We start from the raw sequence: 10,576 nt of genomic DNA on the forward strand, positions 1-10,576 counted from the left end.
TGCAGAAAACAGAGGTGTTTAACAGAACAGAAGGGAATAACGTAAGAAAGGCTATGTGCCCATGTGCATGGCAATGGGTTGAAGGAAAGGATGGAACCCCAGTGCTTGCACACCCTCCTCCCTGTGGGAAGGTCTGCCAGACCCACTCCAGAGTGTGCCCTTTTACATGAGTCTTGAGTTTTCTGATTTTGCTTTAATGTTTGCTGCGGGAAGTGACTATGGCATGCCAGCCCAGGGTGGTGACACTGGTGTCACGACCCGTACTGGACAGACCAGGGAGGGGTTGTGGTAAGTTCGTAATTCCCTCAGGCTAAATTAAGGTGAAACGACACCAAATGATCAGTTAGACATTTTATTTACAGCAGGAGCCTCCTGAACTTGGAAGGTGCAACAGCAGGGGGTGTGGCTTCTCTCAACAGGAATTGGCACAGAACTACCTCAGTGACCCGTGGTAACCATATACATCAATTCGGGGAAGACAATAAGGAGACCCCTCCTGTTGAGTCACAAGGTTAAGAGCAGATCCCCTTGCTTCCTAGACTCCTTCTCAGAGAAGAGCCCAGGGGCAGCTGGATCCACTCCTAGTCCCAGACTTGGTCTATGGTTTTTATGTCTGAAGGGATAAGGTGCAGGGATTATGGAAAAGGAGAGAGAAAGAGGGAGTGAGACAGGGAGAGAAAGATGAAAAGAGAAGGATTTCACTGGTCCCAGGTCCAACGTTGGTCCAGTCAGTGGTGGGGTCCTGTTCTGGTGGGTGCATGCACATGGGGCTTCAGTTTGTGTCCTTTTATCATGTCCTTGCTCCTCTCTTCAGGCGGGCACTTGAACTCATTAGGCTAATTAGGTGTCATGCACAGTTTGTGCTTTCAGAACCTTTAGGAAATGGGTCAGTGGGCTTGGGGGCCATTTGGGGAGTAACTTCTCCTTCCCTGCAGACATGACTGTTGTTTGGTTTTTGGCCACGCATGGTGAGCTGCCCTGCTCAGCATAGCAGAACAGGGAACTGCGCACCCTCCGACACAGCACGGCCTCCGCGTCCTGTTGCTTGATGTCCTGTGCTGATCGGCTTCTTTTCATGCAGGGTTTGCTGTTAGGCAGAACGTGCCCCACTGCAATGTTTTGAGACATTAACTCTTTCGGTCTCTCACAGCTGGTGCCCCAGGAATGAGGGGGCACGGCTGCCATGGCCATGCCCCAGGGAGCAGAGCCCAGAGGGCAGCGTGTGCCCCCTGGCTGCTCCTCCTGCAGCCCCAAACAGCACTTACTCGGGGCAGGAGCAGAGGGTGCCCAGGTCACTGCCCTCCCCCAGCAGGACCTGCAGGTACGGACCCCAGGGCAGAGGCTTGGTACATGTCAGGCTGCTGTCACCAGTTTGGTAGCCCCCACAGCAAATGCCTGGCGGTAGCTCCCCAGGGGTCCTTGGCACCTGCAGGCTCAGAGCCTCCCAGAAACAATGAGCAGCCCCTGCCGCCAGCACTGCCTGCAGCGGAAATGCTGGGACCTCCTTGCTCCCAGGTGGTGCCGTGGGAATGGCACTGGGTACCTCTTCATTTCCATCTCCAACCAGGTGACCTACTGGTATACAGTCAGGACATCTCTTTCTTCCCCCATGATCTGTCTTGCATGAGAAAACAAATAGGGGTTCAGGTTATAAGTGTACTATGGCTATGTTTATAAACACTGGTTTTAATGCACTACTTTGTTTAAACAGGCAAATTTATTTATTAAGACAGGCTACATAGAAGGCACCTTTAAGGCATTGTTTCCATTTGGAATGTTTGTGTCCCTCTCATTTTCCTGAAAAGTGGCCATCTGCCATATCAGCATCTTCCCATCTTGAAAATTTGGACATACTTTTTATTTTCACTGCAAGCAAAAGAAAAATATTTTAGAAGTGAAGCACTACACTTGAATTTAACAGAGACATTTTATAAAGCGGACTCTCCCATGTCTTTCTATGTGTTCAGTTAAATGCAGCAATGCATTTAATTGCATCACTTATGGCAAATATTACTGCAAATTAACTGTGATACAAAGATTTATGAATTGCACAGAGAGAGTAACTTACCAGAGACAGCCTTACTTCAGGCTTTGTTACCTGTAAAAACCTGATAAAGCCATCTGCAAATCTGAGAAGTATCAAACCACATGACAAATCAGGCCTTGAGGACTAATGTGTCCATTACAAAGCACTAATGCAAGTCAAACTTCACAGTCCCTGAAGTGGGAACCAGTTCTAATGCTTACAAAATTTCCCCCTTTCACGTGGGAATTCAGTGGGACAGGTATACATCCTCATTAATTTCTGCATCCCAGGCTTCACTAAAATTTGAATGTGTGGTTCTCTGAACGTTGGAATCTTCTTTAAGAAAATTTTAGCCAAGTGTCCCTTAGTTTGGGAGCTAATACAACTCCCTCTTAAAAGTTCTCTAATGGGCTTAAACACAAGCTGGAAGTGACTTGCAAATTGGCTGTTGAGAATCACCCAAGTTCATTTAGACATGACTGTTTTGTAATTCACTATGGGATATGCCCATATATGTCTGTTTCTACATCACCACATTACACTATCTCAGCAACTACTGGTCATGCAGCTTAAGAAGGGCAGAACGATCTCTTTGTTCTCCCCTCCTAAGGAGTGTGATGGACTGTACCTTAGACTGCTTGAAGTGAAATGACCATTGCTTGTGACTATGAACCATTTTTCAAAGCTGAAATTCTTCCAATAAGACAAAGTGTTTTATCCATGTTGTATTCATGCCAAGTCAAACGCTTTAGAACAACTCCAGACTGAACTAGAAAGCCACTGAGTACACCAATACTGAATTATTAAAGAAAAAAATCAAGATAGTATCTGATCACCCTGTGCCCCTTCAGACCAAAATGCATGTTTCTGAGCATGTAAGATGCCAGAAAAAAAACCATGGTTAAGATAAAAATCTACCTTGTGTAACTGGATTAAATCCCATTGTTTCATGAAAACATGTACATTACAACTCATACTAATAAGAAGTAAGCCCCATCATGAATTACTTAAGGAATTGAGTGGAAAGAAACAGCAGGTTTGCCTAGAGAACCCTTTGTGCTATGTGCAATGCTGTATTCAGCAATCTACCATGCACCCATCTGGAACTGAGGGAACCTGCCTAAAAAATGAAACATCCTAGAAATGTAAGGCTGGATCTCAAAGCCCATAATTCTGCTCTGAGAAAGGATCAAATATACTGTTTAGGTCATGAGACACTCTCCTGTCTATATCTCCACGACATGGATTTGCATTCTCTATGTGTGATACTTAGCACTTCTCTTTGACTTTTATTGTACCGATTTCAGTCCATTTCTCCAGATCCCTAGGAATTTTGATGCTGTCCTGCATAGATCATTGTATCTCATGCCATTTTGCAAATTTTGATTGTCTTGTTTCTGACATCCAATTCATTACAAAAATATTGAATTATATACCACACCTGAAGGAAATCCCTCTTAATAGGTCTTTCCAGTTTGGTTGTAAACTGCTGATTACTGCTTTTAAACCACAGCACTTGAAACTGCTTATGACTTCATCATTTAACAATTTCAGCTGAATAACTATTTGTTTGCTTATGTGAATGTCAAGTGGAGCTATGTAAAAATGCCTTATTAATGTCATGGAGCAACACTTCTGTTTCCTGCAACTCTGCTAGGCCAGTTATCTTGCCAAAAAAATACATCTCACAGACTTGATCAGATTCTTTCTGACAAATCTGTATTATCTTTGCTTACTCTCTTTTTTACCTCTGGCTGTCTTCAAGTCAATCACTTAGTAACTTACTCCAACATTGTTCTAGGCAGCAAAGATGGGTAGGCTCCTAACACGTAGCATGCCAGCACCTCTTTTCTCCCCTTTTCACAGATTGTACTGTGTGTGCCCTTTGATTCCCTGGTCGTTTGTTTGTTTTTCGTTTTTGGGGTTTTTTTTTCTAGACTGTAGGTTTATCAATTCTCTTTACAATTTGTCATTTGCTTGGGTAGTTTATGATGTACTCTAGTGAAAATGTTACCAAATTCTGCAGATCTGCATACCCTTAAACATACTTTGATACACTTTGGCACTTTCTTTAAAATATTATTTCCTTAAGTGTCCTTTGACACTTTCCTTATTCTGGCCCATGTTCCCTCTGTCTTGGTCATTTGGATTTTGTAAAGTATCTGGTCACAATTAATCTTTCCCCAACCCACAGACAGAAACATCCCTTTCTTGACATCTATCTATTTGTAATTTTGTAAATGCCCATCACTGCTGTTATGCTGCTCTCCCTTATTCCCTCTGCTGGAAACAGAAATTCTATTATTTCATTTATATAAATTCCTTTCACCATTACATTCAATTCATAAGCAGTTCCTCTCGGTTTGTACTGAGGCGATGCTCTATAGAGCGTCCAGTCAATCATGATGAGGGGCAACAATGCTTATTATGTACTGATTTTCTATGTTTTCAGTTTGTTTTAAAAAAAATTATTAAATTATTGAAGAGTAAAATACCCTCCCTCAAATATTAGAACTTTTTCTTGATTTTTAAACAATCTGAATGGCAAAATAGTATTTTATCCTAACATTTGGCATTCTTACTCTTCTCTGTACAGGAAGTACAGGAGGTTGGATCTTGAATGTAAATATTTTGTAGTAAAAGATGCATTTTGGGTGGGATCTTTCATGTTTTCTGATGGAGAGTGTGGAAGAGTCCAGCATTATATTTAATGGCAATGTGCCACTGTATGAACGTGGCCAGCTGCCCTCTGAGATGCTCCTCCTTAAGAATTACAAAAGAGAATATCCAGTACTCCCAGCCAAGTGAATCTAATCTAAGCAATTTACAGATATCATGATAAAAGCTGTTGCAAGGCATTGACAGTTGAGAAGACACTGCTAAAACTGCAGTTCAACAGAGTGTGAACGATCCAAAGCCAATAATCTATCAGGTAATTGGGATGTGAGGGTGAATATTTTGCTTGCATATAGGGAAGAGAAGGTTAGGATGTCAATTAAGCAACTACCTGTTTGAAATGCAGAGCACACACTCGTTTGAGTAGGTCTTTCCATCGGTCCCACAAACTGGATTGTAGTCCCTTGGACATCCAGGCACACCATACTTGTAGCAGGCAGGCTAGGGAAGACAGGTGCATGAGAAGTCTAAGATACATTGTCTGAAACAGGTCTCTTGAGCCCTTTCAGATCAGCAGCTTCTGATCTGAGAGCCGCTGAAGAACCCTGGCACACTCATGCACAGGAAGGAGCGCTCGGCAGGAGCTGGCACAGCATTATCAAGTGCCGCATTATCTTTCATGCTCTTATCGCTTGTGGCTTGGCTTCTACGGCCTGGCACAGCTTGAGCTGCGGTGTCAGGACATATACGTGCTACACCACGCAGCTCCTTCCAATGTCTTAGCATCAGTGGGACACACAGACAGCGAGTCCCCGTCAAGGGCAACCGCAGACCGGGCCAGTAAGAGACGGGAATGACCGAGACACCTCTGCTGCAGCCCTCAGCAGGCGGGTGCCGGGCTCCCTCAGCTGTGGGGAGAGACTGACTGGGGCATCTCCGGCGGCCGAGCAGGGGTACCGGAGGGGCGGCCGCGGGGCGTCGGAGCTAGCGCCTGCACCGGGATGCCCGGTTGGCGACACGGAGGGCAGGTGGGATCGTCCTTCCCGGGGACGACGGGGCAGGTGGCACTCACCGGGACGCTGGCAACGGCGCCGGGACGCGAGAAGAGCCCTGTGGAGAGTAACCGGCGTTAACGGCGCCTGGTCCCGCCCGGATTCCCCCCGACAACCCCCCTCCCCCCCGGACCAGCCCGTCTCCGTTACCGGTCCGGTCCCCGACCAGCCGGTCTCCGGCACCGTCCTGTACCGTTTCTCCCGCCCCCGGACGGCCGATGCCCGCTACTGGCTTAGATACCGCGGCCTCCCACCCACGCCGGCCGGTGCCCGGTACCGGTTCAGGTCTCCCCTCCCTTGGGACGGGACCGGCCGGGGCACAGGACCGGCCCTCTTCCCCCCCGCTTCCCCGGGACTGGCTCGCCTCCCTCTACCGCCACTGCCCGGCGCCGTGCGCCCGGTACCGGTGAGGAAGGTGGGCAGCAGCACCAGCACCAGCACCGGAACCGCCATGTCGACGAACAGAGCAACGGCGGCGGGCGGGGGCGGAGCGGGGCCGACGGGGCGCAACGGCGGCAGTGGAGCGCGGGGGGCGGCACGGACGCTGGGGCTGGGAGGAGCCGGGGGGGACGGACGACGGGACCTGGGTGCCACGGGGCGGGGGGAGGGACACGTGGGGGGGGGGTCGAGGACCCCGTGGGGCTTCCACCGGAGTGGGAAGGCCCCGAGACATACCGGAGAGGCAGGGAGTAAGGACCCGCCGCAGGGAGCGGTGGCACCCGTGGGGCTGGAGGCGCCTGGAGAGGTGGGGAGGGATGTGCTATCGTCTTCACCTGCGGGTTTGGGGAGGGGGCAGGCACCTCCGGGGGTGGAGAAGGGATCGGGAACCTCCACTCCGGCTGCTGGGGGAACGTGGGGTTGAGGGGCGTGAACGTCGTCCTTGGCAAGCCTGTGCCTGCCCCACCGGCAGGTCCCCATGGGGTCGCTTATCCCTGCCATTTCCACAGGGAATCCCCAAAATATCCAGTAGTCAGCAACTAACCAGGCTCTGCTTCTGCGATGCACGGAGCGGTGCAGAAAGCTTTAATGTCAGGGCTGTGCAGCGGGGCAGCGGAGTTAATCGTGGGCACCCGGTGGTAATTTCAGCATTTCCCGGGTTTCCCTGCGTGGCTTCACCTCGTTAGCATTGCGCTTTGATTGTAGAGTGTCTTGGGCAGCGCGAGCAAGTAGGAAATACACGTGCAGTGCTATGTGGCTGTTAAGGTCCTAGCCCCTGTCTCGTCATAAAGTGACATGAGATGGCTTGTGCTGAGCTATGAGTGCATTCCTGCCAAGTGGAAGAGAAATTAATACAGCCCCAGCAATAAAGCCAACCTGCCTGCATCCAAAGTCATGGGAATCCAGGCCAGCAGGGCCTGGAAAGGCTTGGCATGCTGTCCTGTCAGCACGCCTGGATGTCTGGGCAGCACAGCTCTCTAGAGAGTATATCTCATCTGTTAGCTGCCGATAAGAGTTGTTAGCTTTGCAGAGCCCAGAGGTTAGCTCTACACAGAGTCTGGCTCTGGAATTTTTATGCAGTTTCCTTATATCTAGGATACGGGCTTCTCATAGAATGGCCTACACTTGTGTATATGAGCTAGGGTTTAGACCCTTCAAATGTTTTGGTATGTCCCATATAGGTACATATGCAGGCATCATACACATCCTTCTTGTCTCTCTGTCAGCCTCTGAGTCCTTCCAAACATGGCTTTTCTTCTCCTGTGTGTTTCTGACAGTGTGCCCTGCCTGCAGGGTACCACAGGGAGGTTATTTTATTATCTGCTGAATATGTTCTTATTCCTCCAGGTAACCTCAGCAAACTGATTGCAGTGTTAGATTGCCATTCAGAGAACACCTTTGAAATTACTACCCATTACAAGGGAAGTTTCATGCAAAACCCTCTGGCTTGGATATTTTAAGCAAGATGCCTAATAAGAACATTTGGTGCCTGGTGAAGCATGTATTTCTTTCTCTCTGCTTGATCTCCTTCCCTAGCTTTGCCTGCTAAGCCATTTTAGAAGAGGGCATCTTTCTGTTACGTTGTTATGGGTGGGTGGTTGCTGGATATGCCATCTTTTGGGGACCTTTAGGTCCCAGCGAGATTTCGTTGGGAGAAGGAGCATCAGGGGTTAAATATTGGAGAGTTAGGCTAGGGTGGGTTTCCTTGCTTCTCGGATGTGTGATTTTTCAAAGGAAAAACTGCCAGCTGAAGGTGAGGAAAGAAAAATCAAGGGGAAGATGAAGAAAGGAAAACCAAGGGTAGGAGTTATCTAAGTTGTTAATTTCTTAAGTTCGTGTCTTTAAACAATTAAGATCAAAGCTCTTGCATAGAGCTGTGTTTGCACAGGAAAAACACAAACAAAAAAAAACCCCAAGTAAGAACTCAATGCCCCAGCTGTTGGTAGCCCAGAGAAGCTTTCTCCTGAACAACTCTGGCATAGCAAGCACAAGATGGATGCATACTGTCATCATGACACCTAAGAGAATAGCTGCCCCCCCGCCCCCACATTCTCCACACTAATGTATTTTCCAATGAGTTAATTACATGCTCATCAATTTGTTACACTTGATCCCAGATAAACAGGGTGGAGGGGACCCTTTAGGTTTAACATTGCTTCAGTTGTCTGTCTGTGACAGTAACATGAACTCATTCACAGCCATGTGTTCTGTCTCAGATGCTTCCCCTTGATGTTGCAACAGAAAATATGGAAACGTAATCTGCAGGTGCTTTATTAACTCTCAGCATGACACTCATATTTTAACTTGGTGCCAGTCCAGCTGCCTCAGTGCTGTGAAAGTATTTCATTGTACTTGTTTAAATTCTTTTCACTGACAGTATTTAACTTTGCCTTATTCAAATACAATTTTAGACACAGGTCTCCAGAGAAGGGAAAATGAAAGAAATGAGATTTTTAAATAGAAGAAAAGACAACTTACACAACTATTAGAAAATACCCATTTTCTTCCATAAATTATTAAGAAGTGGAGGCAAGGAAGAGGATAATTATGCAGAGGCTTCTTAATTAACACATTTCTGATATGAATGCTGAGTCACTGCAAAAGAAAATTGCAGACTTATTTGCATATCTCCTAGAAGTTATCTTCTTTTTAACATCAGGTAGCCGATTAATGAACATGGAAGATAATAATGATCCTAGTGTATAGGCTGCAGGGAGCAATACGTAATTAGAAGTTATATCCCTACAGAGAAGGGCTGTTTTCTGCCTTAGTGGAACAACCCTCTGTGCTTGGAAGCTAGAATTTATTTGAACTTTAGTCACTCTTCTAAGTAAACGTATATGACTCCCTGAAAGAAAAAGGTTCCTTTGATGAGTTTATATGTACTTCATATTCTTCTGCTGCCCAGCGGTTAGGCATTAGCAAGGTTGTGAGCCAAGACAGAGATTTTTGTGACTGAAAGATAATAAGAGCAGCAGAATTGACTAAGGGCAGAATTCACAGCAGAAGTGCGTGCCTGTGTCCTTCTCTTGGAGTAAAGAAATGTTACCTGTGAGAGTCTATGTTTGGCCTAGAGAACAAAGGGCGTAGTTCAGAGCCTCAGGTTCACCTAAGAAGAAAGTGATTGTATAGGAAGGAGTGACTGAATATTTGCCACTGCTTCCAGCAGGGCTGGTCTTGGAAGAAACGAAATAAAACAAGCTGCTGAGCAAAACGTTTGGGGCTGAAACCCTTCTGGCACACCTTGCTCTTGCTGCTGCTCCAGTGAGTCCTAGGTGCTTCTGAGATGTACCTGCTGCAAAGATTGGCCATTGATCGTGACTACCCTAGTGACGGTGACAGGAAGGTCTTTTTATTGCTCCACCTATATCGTTTGTCCGCAACCACTCATGCTTGCTGGAGATGCTCAACTGCTTGGGTCTGCCTGTGGGAGTGTTTCCCCTCTTAAATCTGTGCAAATCAGCTAGGTGAGCAAAGACCTACTGCTAAAAATCCCAAAGTACCCCAGCCACATTGGACTGAAGTGACAACCTCTGGCACAAATGAGAAAGTCTGTTCCTTATGTCCCCAAAGCATGCTAAGCAAAACAGGAATAGTTTTTATATACAATCAGTAATGAGTAGGTCTTAAATGAAATAGCCAATGATTAAGGTGGATATCAACAAACTGCAGCAAAAAGAATTTGGTTGAATGTTGAACGGATTTAACATCAAGGAAAGCTTTTAGACAAAGAATGATAAATGCCATTATCTGATGTTCCTTTTTAAATAATTGACTCCCCTTGCGAAGAACTGAACTTGCCTTACTCTTCGTGTTCCTTGGAAAGAAAACATGTTGAAGACTTGTGGACTCTGACATCTTCATCCTTGGGGATTTCCAAGACTCAGCTAGACAAGGTCACAACTGCGCTGATCTACTGTTGGCAATAGTACTGTAGCGAGTGGGAGGGTGGGCGAGAGACTCCCAGGCATCCCTGCCATGACTCTATGTCCCTGCCCCTGGAACCCATTCAGAGCTTTCATCTGCTGATTCATACTGTGTTTACTTATGTTGCCTATCCTCCTGAAATCAATGGGCATCAGGCACTGGAAGGATGGAGACTTCCAGTGAGAGATAGCCCAAAACTCATGCCCATGCTGGGAATTTTTACCAGTATCATTTTGCAACATTTCAATACCAACAAAATACTGGCTATGCAGCTTAGCACAGGTATCAAAAATGTATTTGGTGCCATTTAGTCTTGTTCTTTGAAATGGTATCACCTTTGTCAGGGAAGAGGGTTTGGCTGGCATATCTGTGCTAGGATGGGTGTACCAAAGCTGAAGGGACAACAGGTTGTTATTTGTTGGGCCTTCAGGAACATATCAGTGAGACACAGGCAATTTCTGGGAGTGCAGAAGTGCCTGCATTGCAGTAGATTTGGGTGGTGATCTGGGTTATAAAC

General features: G+C 46.7%; 1 protein-coding gene across 1 annotated transcript; it reads right to left on the reverse strand.

Annotated features, from left to right (window-relative positions):
• Positions 1-1,698: 1,698 nt before the first annotated feature.
• Positions 1,699-6,223, reverse strand: SPINK2 (serine peptidase inhibitor Kazal type 2). The gene is made up of 4 exons (XM_069782839.1): positions 6,099-6,223; positions 5,715-5,752; positions 5,034-5,143; positions 1,699-1,866 (listed from the first exon to the last, which is right to left on the reverse strand). Exons 1-4 carry the CDS (start codon positions 6,145-6,147, stop codon positions 1,821-1,823), a joined length of 243 nt encoding a protein of 80 aa, XP_069638940.1. The 5' UTR covers positions 6,148-6,223; the 3' UTR covers positions 1,699-1,820.
• Between the last annotated feature and the right edge of the window lie 4,353 nt (positions 6,224-10,576).

Source organism: Haliaeetus albicilla, chromosome 1, assembly GCF_947461875.1.
Source record: "Haliaeetus albicilla chromosome 1, bHalAlb1.1, whole genome shotgun sequence".
Lineage (NCBI taxonomy): Eukaryota > Metazoa > Chordata > Aves > Accipitriformes > Accipitridae > Haliaeetus > Haliaeetus albicilla.